General features: G+C 51.4%; 1 protein-coding gene across 1 annotated transcript in view; it reads left to right on the top strand.

Annotated features, from left to right (window-relative positions):
- The window catches only part of SMARCC1 (SWI/SNF related, matrix associated, actin dependent regulator of chromatin subfamily c member 1), a 65,918-nt gene that overhangs the window by 18,777 nt on the left and 27,238 nt on the right, over positions 1-19,903 (top strand). Inside the window, exons 9-21 of the mRNA XM_053936519.1 lie at positions 364-489; positions 852-970; positions 1,525-1,649; positions 2,350-2,409; positions 3,024-3,061; positions 4,054-4,175; positions 5,086-5,157; positions 8,717-8,830; positions 9,544-9,697; positions 10,628-10,741; positions 12,415-12,474; positions 16,505-16,763; positions 17,991-18,152. Of these exons, the coding sequence (XP_053792494.1) occupies positions 364-489; positions 852-970; positions 1,525-1,649; positions 2,350-2,409; positions 3,024-3,061; positions 4,054-4,175; positions 5,086-5,157; positions 8,717-8,830; positions 9,544-9,697; positions 10,628-10,741; positions 12,415-12,474; positions 16,505-16,763; positions 17,991-18,152 (1,525 nt within the window). The remainder of the gene's footprint in view (positions 1-363; positions 490-851; positions 971-1,524; positions 1,650-2,349; positions 2,410-3,023; positions 3,062-4,053; positions 4,176-5,085; positions 5,158-8,716; positions 8,831-9,543; positions 9,698-10,627; positions 10,742-12,414; positions 12,475-16,504; positions 16,764-17,990; positions 18,153-19,903) is intronic.

Genomic DNA, 19,903 nt, shown 5'->3' with positions numbered 1-19,903 from the left:
CCAACTCTTCCTCACTTTTTGGTGTTTGTGGCACACCTGCCAAGGGGATGTGTGTATTTGGAGGTTTTGATGGCAATTTGCAGCATCCAGAGGACACTGGTAACCAGAGCTGCTGTCCCAGCTCTCAGAACTGACCTCACGCTTCAGGAGGCCTGAAAATGCTTGAGGAGCAGAGGTTGAATTCTGAGTCCTGTTCATCCTTTGTGGTCCTGCCTTGTGACACTGCCACGAGCGTGTGTGAAACCAGAGGGATTGGGACATTCAGACCTGATAAAGCTCCAGGAATGTCCTTACTCCTGGGAGGTCTCTCATGGAGTTATTTCTTCCCCAAGCATCAGCCTCTGCATGTCTCCTGTTGTGCAGGTTCATGCCAAGTGGATTCTGGACACTGATGTGTTCAATGAGTGGATGAATGAAGAGGATTATGAGGTGGATGAGAACAGGAAATCCGTGAGCTTTCGCCAGAGGATCTCCATGAAGAATGAGGAGGTGAGTGGTGTTCTGCTGAGGGGGGCCTGGAGGGACAGGAATGGCCTTCAAGTCTGCATGCACAGAGCTGGGAAAGGGAGGGATCCAGGGAGAGCCCCTGAAGGGGCTCCAGAAGAGCTGGAGAGGGACTGGGGACAAGGCAGGGAGGGACAGGACACAGGGAATGGCTCCCACTGCCAGAGGGCAGAGATGGATGGGAGATTGGGAATTAGGAATTCCTGGCTGGGAGGGTGAGGAGGAACTGGCACAGGGTGCCCAGGGCAGCTGTGGCATCCTGTTTTGGGGTGGGTTAAGGAAGGATGCAGCCTCCAGCTCTGCAGTGGGAGAATTTGGGAATAACTCGGAGCTCTGCTCCCTCCCAGCCCGTGCGGAGCCCCGAGAGGAGGGACAGGAAAGCAGCAGCCAGCACAAGGAAGAGGAAACATTCCCCTTCTCCACCCCCCACGCCTGTGGAGTCCAGGAAAAAGACAGGGAAAAAAGGGTGAGTGTCTGGAAGTTTCCAGAGGCCTGGAATTTGAGGCAAAAAAAAACTGAGGAAAAGAAGAAATTCAAGAAATGCTTATGGGGAGAGCTCTGTGACCTGGGGTTCTGTAATTATTTCTGGATAGGCTTGAGGGGTTATTCCTGAGCAGTTTGTGCAATTCCTTACTTTACCAGTATTTTACCCAAATAAAACTTAATTGCTATTAATGAAATAGTAACAAGGAAGTTTTTAATAGTAATTAAAAACTTAATTACTTACTATGGGGTGTTATGTGTGGGTATGGAGGAGAGCACTTCAAAGCTAAAAATTCAGGTCTTGCTTGTGGACATGTTGGACTCTAAGAAGACAAAACTGGAGTTCTATCAAGAATGAGTTGATAATGTGAATTCCTCCTTCCAAGTGTAAAGCCTGAGCTGGGGTCTGTGAGGAGATGTGGGGCTGGTTCTGCCTCTGTTCCCAGAGTGGTTTCAGGAGGGTTTGAGCCTCCTGCCCTGGCACCTGAGCACTGTCCAGGACCATCTGGCACAGCCCCTGTGTCTGCTCTGTTCCAGACAAGCAGCTCTCTATGGCAAAAGGAGGGGGCAGAAGGAAGAGGATGAGCAGGAGGATCTCACCAAGGACATGGAGGATCCCACCCCAGTACCCAACATAGAAGAAGTGGTACTTCCCAAAAATGGTAAAATATGAGAACGCTTTGGGCTCTTTGACTGCTAGAAATTAAACTGCATTAAAATTGTGTGTATATATTTTGACAAATCTTTGAAATACTCCGTGGCCATGGGGCAGGTGGTCTCTGCCCAGAAATTTATCTGGTCAGGGAGGTAACAGCTGAAAAGGGCAGCAGTGTCACCTCCTTTTGGCCTTTCAAAATACAAAACTACATTTATAAAATACACTTCTAAAAGCAGACTTGCAATGATCTGCTTAAATGTTTCATTTCACGGGCTCATGCTGGGGGAAATGGAATTTTCTGGAGCAAAGTATTTCCCTGCCAAGCCCCCAGAAGAAGGATGTTAAATGGGTGGAAAATGTGCTGTGTGTCAAGTGCTTTTAGTCCTTTTCAGGGAAGTGTTGATGTGGGCAATAATAAGTCTGGGAAAAAGAATTCCTTCTGCATCCCTGGCACCAGATAATCCTGGGAGTCTCTCCATGTGGGTGTTCCTTGGTTGGGCTTTGCACTGAAGCCTTGCTGTGTGTTGGGCAGGTGGGGAGGAGCAGGGTTGTCCCGCTCTGCGTGGAGCTGGGGATGCAGGGCAATGGGACAAACGGGCCCTTGTGCTGCCTGTGAACTCCTGAACTGCAGAGGGAGCCCAGGGAGATCAGGCCAGGCTCACAACTCCCTGCCTGCTGCCCTCTCATCACTCCTGTTCTTGCAGTGAACCCGAAGAAGGACAGTGAGAACACGCCCGTGAAAGGAGGAACCGTGGCAGACCTGGGTAAAGCCCCTGCAGCCCTGCCCCAAGCCTCACCCCCACATCCTGCTTGCAGTCCGTCTTTTAAAATATATTTTAAGTATTTGTAAATCCCTCCATTTAAAAAGCAATCTCTACTTTTGCTATTTTGTTAATTCATATTTCATGCATATTCAAGTTCCAGTGTACCAGCTCTTCACTGCAAGGCTCTTCCCTCATGGGCTACTGTTATTTTTATTTTTTTAACATGACATACAAGCTCTTTTCTAGCAGATTTTTTTTAACTGGGAATCAGGGTAAATCACAGGTTCCCTGAGCTTTGCTGAGCCTTGACATGAGATACAAACTTGTATCCCATATCTTATTATACAAGAGTCATCTAGGACACTGGGAAAGGAAATAATTAATTATGCATTCTGAAGTGTTGAGAAATTCTAATTATCCTTCCTCTGTATTCTTACCTGCTCCCTGGTCTGGGAGAGGTGAAGGTGTAATTGCTTTAGTGATGTGGGATCCACTTTGTTTCCCTCCTCCCTTCCCTTCCAAAAGAGGTTAAATGTCCTTTCCAGTTAAACAGTTGTGTTGCTGGAAAGGCTCATGAGCATATTGGTGTAATTCTCAATGTTTTTACCTTTCAGATGAGCAGGATGAGGAGACAGTGGCGACTGGAGGAAAGGTAACAGCACCTGCTGCTTCCTAGATTTGGTAACAGCTGAGATTGTACAATCCCACATGGTTTGGGCTGGAAGGGACCTTAAAAAACACCCAGTGCCATGGCAGGGACACCTCCCACTGTCCCAGGCTGCTCCAAGTGTCCAGCCTGGCCTTGGGCACTGCCAGGGATCCAGGGGCAGCCCCAGCTGCTCTGGGAATTCCATCCTGGCCCCTCACCAGGAAGAATTCCTCCCCACTATCCAACCCTGCCCTCTTTCTGTTTGAAGTCATTCCCTGTGTCCTGTCAATATCTTAATCTCACCTTCAGTAACTTCACCTGAACTCATTTTCCAGGGACCTATAAGATAAAATCAGTTCCTGACAGGATTGAGGGTTTGTTATTATAAAGCTCCAGATTCTGTGGCATGACTTGGTTTTTAAATCTAGTGTATTAAAAAGGAGAGTGAGGAGACAGATGCCGAGTGTTTTCCAAGAAGCATTTTTCATTAGAGGTTTTTCAGAGGTTTTGCTTTGTTTTTTAGGTTTTAGGACTAAATCTAAACCCTGCTTTGGCTTCCTGATCATTTCAGTAGTGCTGCAGGGGTAGTTTCTGTATTGAATTGCATTTGTGGCATGCCAGGCACTATTTTTAACAGATGTCAGATCACTGAATGTGCTCAGTGATACCCCAAATGTCTTTGGGGGAGCTCAGATAAAGATCTGATCGCAGATAAAGATCCATTATTGCCACCAGTGGCTCCTCGGGGTCTGCCTGTGGGACTTGGCTATTGTTAACGTTGCTCAAACAGCACCTGAGGTGTTTTGGCCAGCTCTTGATGTATCCTGACCCTGTTCTGCTGCCTCCTCTGTGCCCTCCTCACCATCATTTGGGGTCAGGAGCTGGAACAGAACAGCAGCTGTTCACAGGAGGCTTCAGAGGAGAGGGCCCAAAGCTGTCCCTGCCCGCGGGGGCGTCCCCTGTCCTGCCCCTCACCGTGTCCCCCTGTGCCCCAGGAGGACGAGGACCCCAACAAGGGCGACCAGAGCCGCTCCGTGGATGCAGGGGAGGACAACGTCACCGAGCAGACCAACCACATCATCATCCCCAGCTACGCCTCCTGGTTCGACTACAACTGGTGAGGGGCCCTGCGGCTGCCCGGGGGCCTCTCCTTCCCCTCGGAGCACCTCCCGTGGAAGGGCTGCCTGGCTCAGCATGGCACTCACCCTGCCAGCTCGGCCAGGAGGGGCAGGAGAGCCTTTTGTAGGCTCAGTTCCAGCACGCCCAAAGGGAACCAGGGACAGAAGACCAGAGCGTGTGGTGGGTTAAGTATGGGAGGGCATGGGGCTGCCACAGAGGATTGGGCTGTGGGGAAGACAGGGCCAGCCACCAGAAATACCCCAGCCAAGGAGGGAACGGGCAAAGGAGAAACCACCAGAATTTGGGACGTGTCAGGAAAGGAACTGGAGTGGTTCGTGGTGTTGTGCAAGACTCCATGGGGAAAGTCTTCTCCTTCAGCCTAGGTGGGGAGAACTCTGTGGTAAATTCTTCCAGGGCAAGGCTCTGGGGATTTCCCTGAGGGGGAAGGATTCAGAGGATTCCACAACAGCCCTGGGGATTCCCCTGAGGGAGAAGGATTCGGAGGATTCCACAGGCAGGCTTCACTTGGTTTTGTTTTCTCACCCATCAGCCTGGGAGCTGAAAGAAGTGACTCTTGTTTAGGTCTGGTTCCCATGATTTGTGCTGAAATCTTTCTGGGGTTGGGAATGAGGAAGAGAATTTCAAGCAGCAGAGATCTTCACTCTGCCTCCTCAGCTGGTTTTGCTTACATTGATTTCCCTGTAATTCCCACCTTAATTCCTTTCTCTCTTTTACTTCTCTAGTCATTGTCTGACCATTCTGTGTTTATCTCTACTGCTGAAAGCCTTTTTATTTAGACTTTGAGGAGAAGTCACTGATTCTAGAGGGAGGGCACTTGTTGCAGCTTGGAATCCTCCTTGGAGTCAGGGCTGTTTCAGGCTCTGACACCTGAACTGCTTTTGTTGCAGCATCCACGTGATTGAACGCCGTGCGCTCCCAGAATTCTTCAATGGGAAGAACAAGTCCAAGACTCCAGAAATGTGAGTAAAACCTGGGAATATGGGCAGTGACAGTGTGGCAGGATAAAAGAGCTTCCCATTCCATAAATCCTGTGGACACAGCTGGGTGTGTGTGAGGCTGATACTTCCTGCAGGGCCTGAAAGAGGGAGAGGCACTGATGAGGTTTGTACATTGTTGTGGTAAAGGTAAAAGTTTAAACACCAAAGTGGTATTTGCCAGTGGTTATTCAGGTAAAATAAAACTACTTTCCCCCGAATTGGAACAAATTCTTCAACTCTGCGTGGTACAAGATGTGATCAACTTCTTATGTTAAAATGTCATGAAAGAGTAGAAGTGGAACAGTCCTCCTTATTCCTCCCTCTCTCCTCATGCCATGCTCTGTGTTGTAGGTCCTGCCTCAGGCTGTGGAGTGAATTTTCTGTTTTGAGTTGGGTTATTCAGAGTGATCTTGAAAGGCCGTGGATAAAGCAAAGATGGTCAAAGGCTTTTGAACAATATGCTTGTTTTTGTTAAAATGATCCTAAAGCCTGAGATTTCACACCAGAAAGTCCTGGTTTTGGACCCCAGTGTGTGCTGGTCAATGTGGGCAGTGGGACTGGCCTGGTTGGGGTCACTTTGTCCTGGTGTCAAATCTTGGCTTGGTTCCAAAGCAGCTTTTGGGGATTTTAGGTGTTTTTTTCTATCAAGTACTACAGGAAGTGTTTGAGGTGTCTCCTCATTGTCCTGATGTCATCTGGGCCCTTTATTGCTCATACACAGCATTCCATGGAATCCCAGAATGATTTGGGCTGGAAGGGACCTTAAAAAACACCCAGTGCCACCCCTGCCATGGCAGGGACACCTCCCACTGTCCCAGGCTGCTCCAAGCTCCAATGTCCTGCCTGGCCTTGGGCACTGCCAGGGATCCAGGGGCAGCCACAGCTGCTCTGGGAATTCCATCCCAGCCAGGAATTCCTAATTCCCAATGTCCCACCCATCCCTGCCCTCTGGCAGTGGGAGCCATTCCCTGTGTCCTGTCCCTCCATCCCTTGTCCCCAGTCCCTCTCCAGCTCTCCTGGAGCCCCTTCAGGCCTTGCAAGGGGCTCTGAGCTCTCCCTGGAGCTTCTCCTCTCCAGGGGAACATTCCCAGCTCTGCCAGCCTGGAGAGGAGAATTCCTGCAGAGGCTGTCCTTGTGCTGGAATCTCCCACCTCAGGTGTGGCTGTTGGTCTGTGATGCTTTGGGTCTGATAAGGAAACAGAAACTGGGGACTGTCCTTTTTCCTGGGGCCCTTGTGGTGTTTGTCCCCTGCCCCTGGAGGTCCCTGGGGTGCAGCCAGGCTGTCCCTGGGCCTGTGACAGGGCAGAAGCAGCTCAGGCTGGAATGGAGCAGCAGGTTCTGGCTGGAGGAAAGGGGAGTTCTGAGCTCTGAACAAGATGAGGCACTGGGATGGGGGGTTGGGAAATTGGGATTGCTCCTCCTTGGAGTCTTTGAGGCCTGCCTGGACAAAGCCCTAAGAAACCTGGTGGCAATTCATGGCTTGAGCAGGAGCTTGGCTTAGGCACCCCTGAGGCTCCTGGCACCCCAAGGATTGCCAGTCCTTGGTCTTTCCTCACAGCTTCTCTGCACGTGTGAGTGCAGAGTGAGCACAGCTGGATCCCAGAGCCCCAGCACAGCTCGGGGCCAGGGACTGCAAAGATCCTCTTGTTCCACTCCCTGCCATTCCAGAATGGGTTTGCTCCAGAGCTCATCCAACACTGACTCTGTTCCAGCAGTTCTGCTGCCCAGGAAATGGTAATTCAGGGGTTTCTCAGAGTGAGAGGCAGCAGACAGCTGCAGTGGGAAAGGAGGAATGTCTCTCTCCTGGATCTCTGGTCCCTGTGATTGTCACTGCAGGCCCAGGTGCCCTTCTGCAGCTGGCATCACAGCTCAGTGCTCCTGCTGCTCCTCCCTGGGCTGCCTCTGGCCACTGCCTGCCACGGAAGCAGCTGGGGACTCCTGCCAGTCCCCCTGTCATCCTGGAGCTCTCGTTGTGGTGCCATTTCAGGGTTGTAGGAGCAGCACGTGGTCCTGCCTCTGTGTTTTCTTTTGAGATAAAAGGGGAACATCCCTCTGAATGGAGATGAGTGGCCTCCAGCTGAATGTTCAGGCCAAAACACCGTGCTGGAGGAGCTCACATAGGTTCATCCTTGTGACAGCAGTGCCTGGGGTGGGCCCTGACTGAAAAGGGATTCAGCTAAATCCTGCTTGACTTCCCACTGCTGACAGGGCTTAGCTGATGGGTCGTGTCATGGCTCAAAGCCATCTCCCTTCAGAATCAACCTGGGGATGTTTCTGTCTTGGGCTTCTCTCTCCACCTAGTGATGTGACCTTTGCTAATAAATACTAATTCCTGCAGCCAAGACCTGTTCCTGGGCAGGCTCTTCCCCTCCTCCCCTGGAGCATTCAGAGATGTTCTCAGTATTCCTCTGTGGAAGAAGCTCCTTTTTGTTTCTTGCCTCCCAAGCATCCCACATGGAGCCAAACACCTACTCCAGCAATTTTCTTCCAGCCAGTTGCACACATGATCTGGTCAGGAGGAAGATGTGGGATTTTGGCAGGGACATGTGCTTGCAGCATCTGCCTGCTCAGGCTTTGCCTGGATGATTTATATTTTTGGTTCCCAGCTGCTTCACACACTGCATGCGAAACATTCCCCCCTGGAATTTTCCAAAGGCAGAAATCTGCTCTAAAAGCACTGTTTTACACACAGCTTTGCAGTGGATGCTCACTAGACAGAATGCTGCAATAATTTGGGTACAAAAGGACCATAAAGCCCATCTCACTCCACCTCCCTGCCGTGGGCAGGGGCACCTTCCATTGTCCAGGTGGCTCCAAGCCCCGTGCAGCTGGGATGGTGCCATCCTGTCTGTGGCAGATTGGGTTTGTTCCCTCTAAAGAGCAGGGCTATCAATAATTTTATGGCAGGTTATTTTCTTCAGGATAATTTGTATTAGGAAGCATCAGTAGATTCCAGAAACTTCCTGAAATGGGGGAATCTCTCAGGGATTGTTCCTGCTCCAGCTGTGCTGGCTCTGGGCTCTTGTCCTCTGCTTTTCAAAGATCTTTTCTTCTCCATGTTGCTGTTCTCCAGCCTTTCCTGCCTCATCCCTTCATCCATTAAAGACTCCACATGCAGCCACAGCAGTGTTCCATCCACTTCTGCTTTTCTGTGCAGCTTTTTTCCTTCACACAGGGATGCACAAGGATTATTTATCCTGTTCCTGCATAAAGACCAGACACTGTTATTTTCAGCCTGCAGCTTCTGTTCTATTGTGGGAATATCTGATCAGTGACCAAGTTACAACAGATAATTGTGTGATGCACAATTTAAACACGTTTCCATGTGCTGCTAATCCAAACACAGGAGAAAATCCAGAGTGAAGCAGTCTGAAAGAGCGTGAATTCCACTTAGCTATAGGTTTTGGTGCTGGTTCTGAGCTTGCACCGATAAAAGAGATCTGTTGGCGTGTCCTGCTCAGTGTTTGGGGGGTGAGTGTTGGAATGATGCTCTGAGCTGGGGAGGAGCTGAGGGGATGCACTGGGGGCTGTTGTGTTGCAGATACCTGGCCTACAGGAACTTCATGATCGACACGTACCGGCTGAACCCGCAGGAGTACCTGACCAGCACTGCCTGCAGGAGGAACCTCACCGGGGACGTCTGCGCCGTCATGAGGTGACAGCCTGGGCCTCGGGGCCTGCAGCTTTGGGCACTTCCAGGCATCAGCAGCGTCGTGGAATAGCTGAGGGTGGAGGAGCCCTCCAGAGACTGAGCCCAGCCCCTGCCCTGTCCCCAGCAGAGCACTGCGTGCCACATCCAGGCCTTCCTAGGACACGGCTAGGTCACCTCCCTGGGCAGCTCCTGCTGAGGCCTGAGCACCTTTTCCAGGAGGAAATTCCTGCTGATGTCCTCCCTGACCTGCCCTGGCCCAGCCTGAGGCCGTTCCCTCTCCTCCTGTCCCTGTTCCCTGGAGCAGAGCCCGACCCCCTCGGCTGTCCCCTCCTGTCAGGAGCTGTGCAGAGCCACAGGGTCCCCCCTGAGCCTCCTTTTCTCCAGGCTGAGCCCCTTCCCAGCTCCCTCAGGAATTCTCCAGCCCCTTCCCAGCTCTGTTCCCTTCCCTGGACACGCTTCAGCCCCTCAGGTCTTTCCTTGGGGCCCAGAACTGGACACAGTTAGGCTTTGGTTTATCCATCACACTTCAGTGCCCTCAGGTGTGCACAGAGCTCCTGCTCTGGGATTTGCTTTGCTGTTTGGGATTAATGAAGGACTAGAGGAGCTCCTGGGTCTGAATTTAATCCAGAAACATCAGCTCTGTCCTTTGTCCCCTCCCACATGAAGCACAAGCAAAGCTCTGGTGGCAAAGGCTGGATTTGTCCTGTTTTTCACAGGGTCCACGCCTTCCTGGAGCAGTGGGGGCTCATCAACTACCAGGTGGATCCCGAGAGCCGCCCCATGGCCATGGGGCCCCCCCCGACCCCCCACTTCAACGTGCTGGCCGACACCCCCTCGGGGCTGATGCCCCTGCACATCCGCACCCCGCAGGTGAGCCTGGGCCACGAGGGGCCTGGCTGTGGCCAGCTGGGACTCGTGTCCAGCTGGGCAAGTGTCCCCTGGCTGAGCAGCTGGGGGAAGTGTCCCCTGGCTGAGCAGCTGGGGCCAGGTGTCCCCTGGCTGAGCAGCTGGGGGAAGTGTCCCCTGGCTGAGCAGCTGGGGCCAGGTGTCCCCTGGCTGAGCAGCTGGGGGAAGTGTCCCCTGGCTGAGAACTGGGGGAAGTGTCCCTTGGCTGAGAACTGGGGGAAGTGTCCCCTGGCTGAGCAGCTGGGGGAAGTGTCCCCTGGCTGAGCAGCTGGGGGAAGTGTCCCCTGGCTGAGCAGCTGGGGGAAGTGTCCCCTGGCTGAGAACTGGGGGAAGTGTCCCTTGGCTGAGAACTGGGGGAAGTGTCCCCTGGCTGAGCAGCTGGGGGAAGTGTTCCCTGGCTGAGCAGCTGGGGGAAGTGTCCCCTGGCTGAGCAGCTGGGGGAAGTGTCCCCTGGCTGAGAACTGGGGGAAGTGTTCCCTGGCTGAGCAGCTGGGGGAAATGTCCCCTGGCTGAGCAGCTGGGGCCAGGTGTCCCCTGGCTGAGAACTGGGGGAAGTGTCCCCTGGCTGAGCGGCTGGGGCCAGGTGTCCCCTGGCTGAGCGGCTGGGGCCAGGTGTCCCCTGGCTGAGCGGCTGGGGGAAGTGTCCCCTGGCTGAGAACTGGGGGAAATGTCCCGTGGCTGAGAACTGGGGGAAGTGTCCCCTGGCTGATTGGCTGGGCCCAGCAGCTGGGGCAGTTCTGTGCAGAACCACTCACACATTGCTCAGACATTTGTTTTAGTGTCTTGGGCTTGTGTTCAGCTTCTCTGTCCAGTCCATGTTCTGTTGAGTGTTGGTCAGAAAACCTTGGATAACTTTTATTTCCTGCCCCTCTCCACTGTAATGTTTGTTCCCAGGTTCCAGCTGCCCAGCAAATGCTGAACTTCCCTGAGAAGAACAAGGAGAAGCCAACTGACCTGCAGAACTTTGGCCTTCGCACAGACATCTACTCCAAAAAGACTTTGGCCAAGGCAAGTGTCCCCTCCAGCTCCCAGTGAGCTTTGTTATTCCTCAGGTGTCCCCACTTGGTGTCACTGAGGTGACTCGTGTTGCTCCTCCACTCCTGGTTTAGATGTCTTCCATCCCTGTGCAGGACACTACAGTGGGAGGTTGTGCTGGAATTCTGATTTTATGGGAATAAAGACATGGACAGCTTCCCAGAGCAGTCCACACTGTCAGCCCTCAGATGCCAGCCTCACTGTTCCTGCACGTCCTGCTTGAATGGTTCAGCATCAGCAAATGATCCAAGGATTTAGGACACAGAGAGCTTCCAGCAGGGTCTCTGCCTCTCCTGGTTTCCAGGCTGACAAACAGGGACCCCAGTTCCCACTGGTTTGGGTGTCCTGGGGCCACTGCAGGGGACCTTTGGGCACTGTCATGGCAGAGTGTTACACAGGGTGGTGAAACTCGGGAGGCATCATTGCAGTGGTTATGGTTGTGTTGATTCCACAACCTCCTGCTTTTCCCTGCTTCCTGTGTGTCCCTGGAAGTGCTCTGGGAATGCCATGGTACCTCAGCACAGCCCCCAGGGAACTGGGACTCTCCAGAGCTGGGTAGTTCCCTTCCTGGCTGGCATCAGGCTAATTCCATGTTATTGGTTCATTGTCCTCAGAGGTCATTGTTTAAACCGAAAAAATAACTATTTAAACACTATTTACCACTTCAGACCATCCTTTAAAAACCTCACAAACCCAAACCAGTTCCAGAGGTATTTTTCATAAGGCTGGTTCCATGTCACATTTCATGGATTGACTTATTCACTTATTAGGGAAGGTATAAATACTCTCCAAATTGATAAATCTGTTGCTGGTTCTGGGCTCTGGCTCTGTTTACAGGAGCTGTGAACTGGAGCAGGTTTGTTGGCAGATTGCCCTGTTTGGTTTCTGTGTGCTGGGGCTTTTGGCTGTGGAGAGCAGCTTTGGGTGACTCATGTTGATTAATGTTCTGTGTGGGTTAATGAGCTGTTTGAAATGCATCTGGAGATAACATTTATTATCCTAAATAGCCTCTTCCTCTCAGTCTAGCACGGAGCCATCCAGTGGTGCTGATGTTCCTTGGGAGCAGGTCCCCAGCTGTCAGGGTGTCACGGGAGGGGAAGTTCCACCATGAATTTGGAACATTTATGCAATCTGAGCAGTTTGCCATGAGGTCTGGATTTGGGAGCAGATGATCCTGCTGGAATTACCCTGTCTTCTCACACAGCTCATCCCCCTGTAAAGAGTTGTTATTTCTCTGCTGAGTTACCGATGAACTTGGACATAAATTAACTTACTTTGGACCAGCCCACTCTGCCTGCAGCACTCAGAGGGGGTTTGTTATTCAGGAAAACCCTCTCTGCTGTGTGTGCAGGCATGGGTCACTGGGAGAGGAGGGTGCAGATCCCTTTGCTTTAGCTCGGGAAGGTGTGGTGGGAAGCTGGGGTGTGTAAACCCTGCTGTCCCTTCACTGAGGGGTAAATCTCATGGACCCCTGCATGGGGTGACCAGGGGCTGCTCAGCTGGAGAGGGGAGCTTGGAGTGGATGAAATCACAGCTTCTTCCCCTTTCCTCCTCAGTGTTTTCTCCTACGGGGTTTTGTGCAAGAAGTCCTGTGTTTCACCTTTTCTTTTGTTTTTTTTTTTTTTTTTCCCTCCTGTCTTTTGTAGAGTAAAGGTGCAAGTGCTGGCAGAGAATGGACAGAGCAGGAGACACTGCTGCTGTTAGAGGTGAGTTCATGAGGCCAAGCCAAAGGGCAGGAAGCCAAGCCAGGAGGGGTGGGTCAGGCTTTAAAAATCCACGTGTGCCTCTTTTGGAGTTAGATGACAACTGCTGTCATGGCTACAAGAGTGTTGCTACCAAAAAGAGATGGCAGGAGCATCTCTGTGAGAGAGGGGCTGCCTGTGTCTGAGGTTTGCTTCTAACTTGGACCTGCAAGCCAGAACTGAAGCATGTAAGAATTTTGTGTACGTCAAGAACAGGTTTTGCAGCGCAGAGAGGTGTTCTCATTCAGCAGGACTCACTGACAGTGTGAAATAATGTCACTAACTCAAATAGTGGTAAATAATTCAGGTAAAGGTTTACCTGGCACTCAGATGAATATTTGGAAACTTTGATTTCCAAGCCATGCCATAGCTTAGGGAAACAGCTCATTTTGGAGGCTGAAGTGGTTGAGAAACAGTTGAGGCCACGGAGAAGGAAGTTCTTTGGTAGCTCCTTCATCCCATCTGTCTCCTTGTTTTCCCTGTAGCTGCACTTGGGGTGTTCTTTGAGCTTTTTCTGGAAGTCTACAAAAAAAAAACCAAATCCTGAGATGACTCCATGAGGTATCTCATAATGCAGGCTGGTGTCCCCAGGTGGCTTCGAGTGAAGCTCCAGAGCACATGGGGATGGTTGGATCCCTGGAATTGCAGTGGGATGGAACCCTCCAGAGGAGCTGCAGAGGGTTCTGGGCTCTCACATCAGGGCAGTTGTTTCTCTCTGCTTCGGCAGAAGAAGAATCTCAGTGGCCTGAAATAATTTAAACTGCTGCCACTTCTGCAAAGAAAAGATCTTCTCCCCAGCTTTGCTTTCACAGGAACATTTTCCTGATATAGAGGCTGCATGGCTGATTTTTTTCTTTTAAAGGAATTCAGAGCTCTGAGAATTCCAGTTTGGGGCTCTGTTTTTGTTGGGTTTTATTTGCAGAGCTCAGAGCAGACTGCAATTGCCTGGTTGTTTCAGCTTTTTTGTCTTCCCATGTGTCAATAAACCCATTGAAAAGTTAATTTCCTGGGGAAAAGCCTGGAGGATGGACCTGTGTCAGTGCCAAATCAGCAGCTGTGGTTCAGTCTTCACACATATGGAGTGTGGTCATCAAACAGCCAAAATCTCCCTTTTTTTCCTATTTATTTTAGGTTGATATTTGCTGTTTAGCCAATACTTTTCTATTGGCACACAGAAAAATTTTGCTTCTAGGGTATAAACAGCTGTTTTCCATGGCATTCTTGTAAGGAGAAACAAGGCTAATGCCTTGATATACTGACTTCTTTCATTTTTTATTTATTTAAATATGTTATTTAAATATTTAATATTAATATTATTTAAAATTCATTGGTTTGTATGTTTTTAGCTTATGGTCATACAGTGCACGTTGTAGCCCAATGAAATAATCTAATGGCATATTGTGTGTTTAAAACAAACCAAAACCCCCCAAAATCTTGAGACTGCAATTCTGTTTAATGAGTTTAAATTAATTATGGTTTTGTTCCTCCTTTTTCATGGACTTGCTCTATGAATAAATCAGGAAAGAGTATATCAGTTCAAGCATAAGTAATTCAGCTGTAACAAGCCAGCTCAGTCCAATTAAATCCTCAGGGTAGCTTTGGGCAAATAGATAGGCAGCGAAGTTCCGAATAATAAATCGTATCTGAAATATAATTACTGGCCTTCTGCCTGTTGACTGAATAATTTGGGGGAGGAAATAGAGTTTTCCTCCCCAAACCACCCTCCCTGCACAGCCCTGTCCGTGTCTCCACGGCTCAGGCAGAGTTAAATGCATTTTCAGCTATTTTTAGGAAGGACATTTATTGCGAGCGAGGGTTTGTCTGGCAGGAAAACAACAGACGGGGAAGGAGGAGGAGCAGAAAGCAGAAATTTGGGAGCTGGGAAGCAGAGCCGGTCTCATGTGCCAGTGGGGTTAAAAATGGAGACTGAGAGCCTGAAATTAGGCAAAGGGAAATAAAGGCTGAGCAGAGAATAAATACCTCCCTTGAGCGTGACCTGCTGAGCTGAGCAGTCTCTCCTCTGCTCAAACCCTTGGAAGGTCCCGGGGGCAGGAGAAGGGCTCAGCAGGGCTTGGGGATGTAGATTCCCGTGGTGGGGAGCAGGCTGGCCAGTGCAGCCTGTCCCAGGCCATTCCCAGCCCAGGGCTCTCCATGGAGCTCTCCCAACCCCTCGTGGTGCTGCTCGGGGTCTCCAGCAGCTCCTGGGCGTCCTCCCCACCCAGCTGGGAAGGAGCAGGGAGCCAGAGGCTTTCTGGAGACACGCTGGGAGTTTTCCCTCCCACCCCAGTTAAGCAGTGAGACCTGGCTGGGAGAGAGATGCTTGAGCCAGGCTTAAGCTTAAATCACTCTGGGAAGTGCTGCCCACTGAGGCAGCTTGGCCAGTTTGATCCATGTTGGATCTCTGATGCTTTTGGATTGAATCATCTGTCCTCGTAGCCACTTTGCTTCCACGGCTTTGCAAACAGGAGCATTTTTTGCAGGCATTTTCGTGCCCTCAGCTGACCCTCTGCAGCCACCGTGTGCCCGAGGGCCCCGTGCAGGTCGAGATTTTGTCCTTGAGGAGTTCTCAGAGCTTCTGTTTTAACTGAGCAAATACTAAAACACTTCAGAGCTGCTCTGAAGACAGCAGTGTGTTTGGAAGGCACCTCAGAGCTCATCCCAAAGCAGGGACACTTTCCACTCTCCCAGGTAGCTCCAAGCCCCATCCAGCCTGGTCTTGGTGTTCCTTCCCAGATGGGGGAACTGTGAGCACCAGGCTGGTGGCTCAGTTTGGATCTCCCACCTGTCCCTGGGAGGTGCTGAAAGCCCCAGCACAGGAGCCTTGTGTCCCTGTGTGCTCTGCTCTCCCACCCTGGGCGTGTTCTCCTGGGACCTCTGGCAGATCCAGCCCAGCTCCAAGTTCTGCCTCCCTGCTCTGAGAGTTAAGTCAGCCTGGAAGGTTGAGATTTCTGGGAGTTCTCAGCCTTGTGGGAGGGATTTACTTGGGAAAACTCATTTTCACACTGAACATCTTTTGCCAGAAACTCTTAACGGTTTTTTGCCTTTTCTGGGTGACTGCACCATGAGTCCTCTCAGAAATGTAGAAGTTAATGGTTCAGGGTATGTCAGTATTTATTTTATACTGTCCAGATACTGCACTAAAACAATTTTCAGGGGAAAAAAATGGCTTGTTAAGGAGTAATAATTTATTAGGCTGTGACTTGGAAGGTTTTACAGGATTAATGTGTTGGTTTTTCAGGAACTAGTGCAGGGCCTTCAGTAGCTCCTTGCTGTTGAATTGTTTTAAGACATTTCTTGAGGAAGTTTAAAAATGACTGAAATTCAGAATTATGTCTTTGATATGGTCTGCAGGTTCTTACTTTATCAGGTGCCTTATCTAGCCAGTTATCCCCAATGTTAAAAAAAATTGCACTGTGCACAGCTCCTGCAGAACTGATCTCTCCTGGATTCAGGATCTGGGATAGATTTCCCTCTTTCCTCCTGGTCTATTTGATGCTTTTCCACTTCCATAGCATCTGTTGGATCTAAAGACTGGATTTCACCATCACAGGCAGTGAACATTTGGAAATAGAAATAGAGAAATAGATCCTGTTCCTGCCCCAAAGAGCTTCTGTGTTCAGAGAGGGAGCAGGAGTCCTTGGGGGGAGTGCTGGGAATTAAGGATTGTGAGACTTGGTAGGAAAGGCAGATTTAGTTCAAAATGGGGAAACACCTGCTGTGTAAATATTAGTAAATCCTAAGTCTTCTGACAATTCTTTCTGATACAGGAACAGCATCCACTCCTGTGGTGATCCCTGTGGCTTCAACGTCACCGATACCCCGGGGAAATTCTCGTATTTCTTACGCAGATAATTTTGATGGCAGAAAAACCCCATTTTTAGTAGTTGTCCGATCCCCATTTACTGCCCCATCACACAATAACCAGTCTGGGATAATCCTTCTGCCCACAGCAGCGTTGCTTTCCCCGAGTAGCCGCCGCTTTTGCCTTTTGCAGGCCCTGGAGATGTACAAGGACGACTGGAACAAGGTGTCGGAGCACGTGGGCAGCCGCACGCAGGACGAGTGCATCCTGCACTTCCTGCGCCTGCCCATCGAGGATCCCTACCTGGAGAACTCGGACGCCTCGCTGGGGCCCCTGGCCTACCAGCCCGTGCCCTTCAGCCAGTCGGGCAACCCCGTGATGAGCACCGTGGCCTTCCTGGCCTCCGTGGTGGATCCGCGCGTGGCCTCGGCCGCCGCCAAGGCCGCCCTCGGTACGGCACGGCCCCGGCCAGCATCCCTCACATGCCCCCTCACGCCACCTTCCCCACCCTGTGTGTGCCTGCCCCTCCAGCCACAGCGGTCCAGACTCCTCCTTGGCCAGTAAAACACGGGACTGGGGGGTGCAGGTTATGTAGGAGAAGCTCTGCTCTCCCCAGGGTTGTGTTCTGCTCTCCTGAAATCCCGTTTGCAGCCAGGGTGTCCTTGTGAGGCACAGCTGGGTTTTAAAATCGTGTCCAGTTCTGGGCTCCTCAGACCAAGGAGCTACTGGAGAGGGTCCAGCAGAGGCCACAGAGCTGTTCAGGGCTCTGGAGCATCTCTGCTGAGCACAGGCTGCAGCAGCTGGGCCTGCTCAGCCTGGAGGAGGGAAGGCTCAGAGGGGATCCCATCAATGCACACAAATCTCCCAAACTGGGTGCCAGGAGAAGGCTGCCAGACTCTGCCCAGTGCCAGGACAAGGAGCAGTGGCCACAAAGCCAAGCACACCAGCTCCAGCTCAGCAGGAGGAAGAGCCTCTCTCCATGGAGGGGCAGAGCCCTGGCACAGCTGCCCAGGGGGGCTGGAATCATCCCAAACCCAGCTGGACACATCCCAGGTGACCCTGGCCTGGCAGGGGGCTGGCCTGGGTGGTCTCCAGCCCCCAGCCCAGGAGCTCTGTGTGAAGTTGGAGTGGCTCCAGAAGGCCACTGAGTGCCCAGGAATGGCTGGTGTTGCCTTCTGCCCTCTCTGCTCCTGATGTGTTTGCACTGGTGGTTGCTGTTCCTCTGACCATTGTCACCAGTGCAGCTCTGGGTAAATTCAGTGTTTTCCTGTTTTACCCGTGTGAAATTATTTGCCAGAGATCCTAGAATTCCCAGACTGGACTGAGTTGGAAGGGGCCTTAAAGGAACCTCCTGCTCCACCCTCCTGCATCGGGCAGGGACATCTTGCATTAGAAGGTTCAAGTCTTGAGTGGACATTGGATGTTTCCACTTGATAAAATAGTTCCTTTCTATTTTTTCTCGTTTTTCCACATAAAGCATAATTTTATGTAATTGGGAAGGGACTCTTTTCTGTCACGCCTGAAAGGCAGAATCAACCACCTCGTGTGGCAGGAAGGAACTCGGATATCTGAGAATTCCCTTTGTCCCAGGGTTTACCTGCACACCAGTCAGAGAAAATGTGACTTCATTTGCTGCAGAAGCCCCAGAATGTCTCACTTTGTGTGTCGTGTCCCACAGAGGAGTTTTCCCGGGTCAGAGAGGAGGTGCCCCTGGAGCTGGTGGAAGCCCACGTGAAGAAGGTGCAGGAAGCAGCTCGAGCCTCTGGGAAGGTGGATCCCACCTACGGCCTGGAGAGCAGCTGCATCGCTGGCACGGGCCCCGAGGAGCCCGAGAAGATGGGTGAGTGCTGCCTGCCCTGAGTGCTGCAGCTGGGGCTCCCTGGGGGCGTTTTCCTCTGAGCCCTGAGAAACCCAAAATTCACCTCCAAATTCTCCTCCTCCAGCAGGAGATGGAAGCTGTGGGTGGGGAGGAGGGGATGGGTCGTTCTGCTCACTGCAGGATTGACTTGGGTACTAACTAAGGAATTTAGGGCTGTAGGAGTTTGTTCTCCTGCTCTCGCTGTGTGGAAATGCTGTTGCTTGGCATGCACAGAGTGGACTGACCAAAAATACCAGAGCAGGATATTCCAGTGGTTGGGCTGTTGGAGGATGCTGCCTTTGTGGTGTTAAAGCAAGCTGAGGGGTTTGGGCAGTGGGTTTTAGGGTGGATCTGGTACTCTGAGTGTTTTGCTCCCTTGGAGAGGCAGCAGCAGAGGAATTCCTGATGAAGTGCTGGACTGGCACATGATAATCCAGTCCTGGCTCTGGTTGGGCTGGAATTCTGCTGGGCTTTACCTGTGTGTGTTAACAAGCTCTGGTTTAACTCCTGTTGTGTTCAGCAATTACTCTGCTATTAAGTCTCTTCTCTGAAACCCTGCCTGGTGCAAATTGGTTCCTCCTTGCTCTGGAGTGTCAAAGCAGCTCCCTGGGAAGTGAAGCCCTGTGTGGCCCTCTCTGTTGGCCCTGGTGGCTCCCCCCAGCAGGAGGAGCAGACACAGTTTACTCCATCCCCAGGGCTTTCTCAGGCTTTGCTCTCCTCATTTGGTTACAGATCCACAGTCTTGTCACTGTTACTTTCTCTCAGCCCTGTTGGCTCCTGCTTTGTTCAGCTCATCACAAATGATTGCAGTGACTTTAGTGACTGGACATGAAAAGGCACGTCTGGCTGTGGCTAAAGCTGAGCAGGATGGGATGGAGCTTGACTGGGAGGCTGGGTTTGGGATGTGCTCCTGCTCTGCAGAGCTGACCTGCTGTCACCCTGTCCAGGGACACGAGCGAGGTGCCAGATCGTGGGCTGGCATCACGAGGGGCTGTGCTCGGTGCTCTTCACTTGTCAACTGCTGCCCACAGAGGGCTGCTGTTTATGGCACCTAATGTCCAGTGCAAAACCACCCAGTAAATCAGATTGCAAAATGCCATTTAAATCACCAAGATAGTTTTTAATTAGAAAAGAAGCAAACAAACCACTCAGCCCTTCTGTCACACATCTCAGTTCTGCACTCAGTGGGACAGACTTGCCATGAGGCAGCTCGGTGCTCTGCGATGGTGGCATTGTGTGCTGGAAAGGGAAGAGAAACATCTGGAACATCTGATGCTCCCTGTTCCTCAGAGCTGACAGCAGGCATTGAAGCTCTGCTGGAAGGACAAGCTTTGGGGTTTATTTACAAGTCAGCTATAAACCAAATCTCTGTGTTACTCCATCTGGGGCCGAGTTTAATTTCATAGTTGCTTTGAAATAAGGTCAGTTGAAGTTGAATTTTTCTTCCAGTCTTTGTTCCCCTTTCCCATATTCTCCCAGTACAGGTGTCACTGTGGGTTGTTAAGAATGTCACAGGATCATTTCAGTTGGGAAAGCCCTCCAAGGTCACAGAGTCCAAGCTGTGCCTGATGCCCACCTTGTCCCCAGCCCTGAGCACTGAGTGCCATCTCCAGCCTGGGACACTCCAGGAACTGGGACTCTAAACCTCCCTGGGCAGCCCCTTCCAGTATTTAACAACCCTTTCCACGAAGGAATTCCTGCTGCTGTGCACCCTGAGCTTCCCCAGGCACATC

This window comes from Vidua chalybeata, chromosome 1 (assembly GCF_026979565.1).
Source record: "Vidua chalybeata isolate OUT-0048 chromosome 1, bVidCha1 merged haplotype, whole genome shotgun sequence".
In the NCBI taxonomy this organism is placed as follows: Eukaryota; Metazoa; Chordata; class Aves; order Passeriformes; family Viduidae; genus Vidua; species Vidua chalybeata.
The sequence above is the reverse complement of the archived record's forward strand: the minus strand, read 5'-3'. Positions and strand labels throughout refer to the sequence as shown.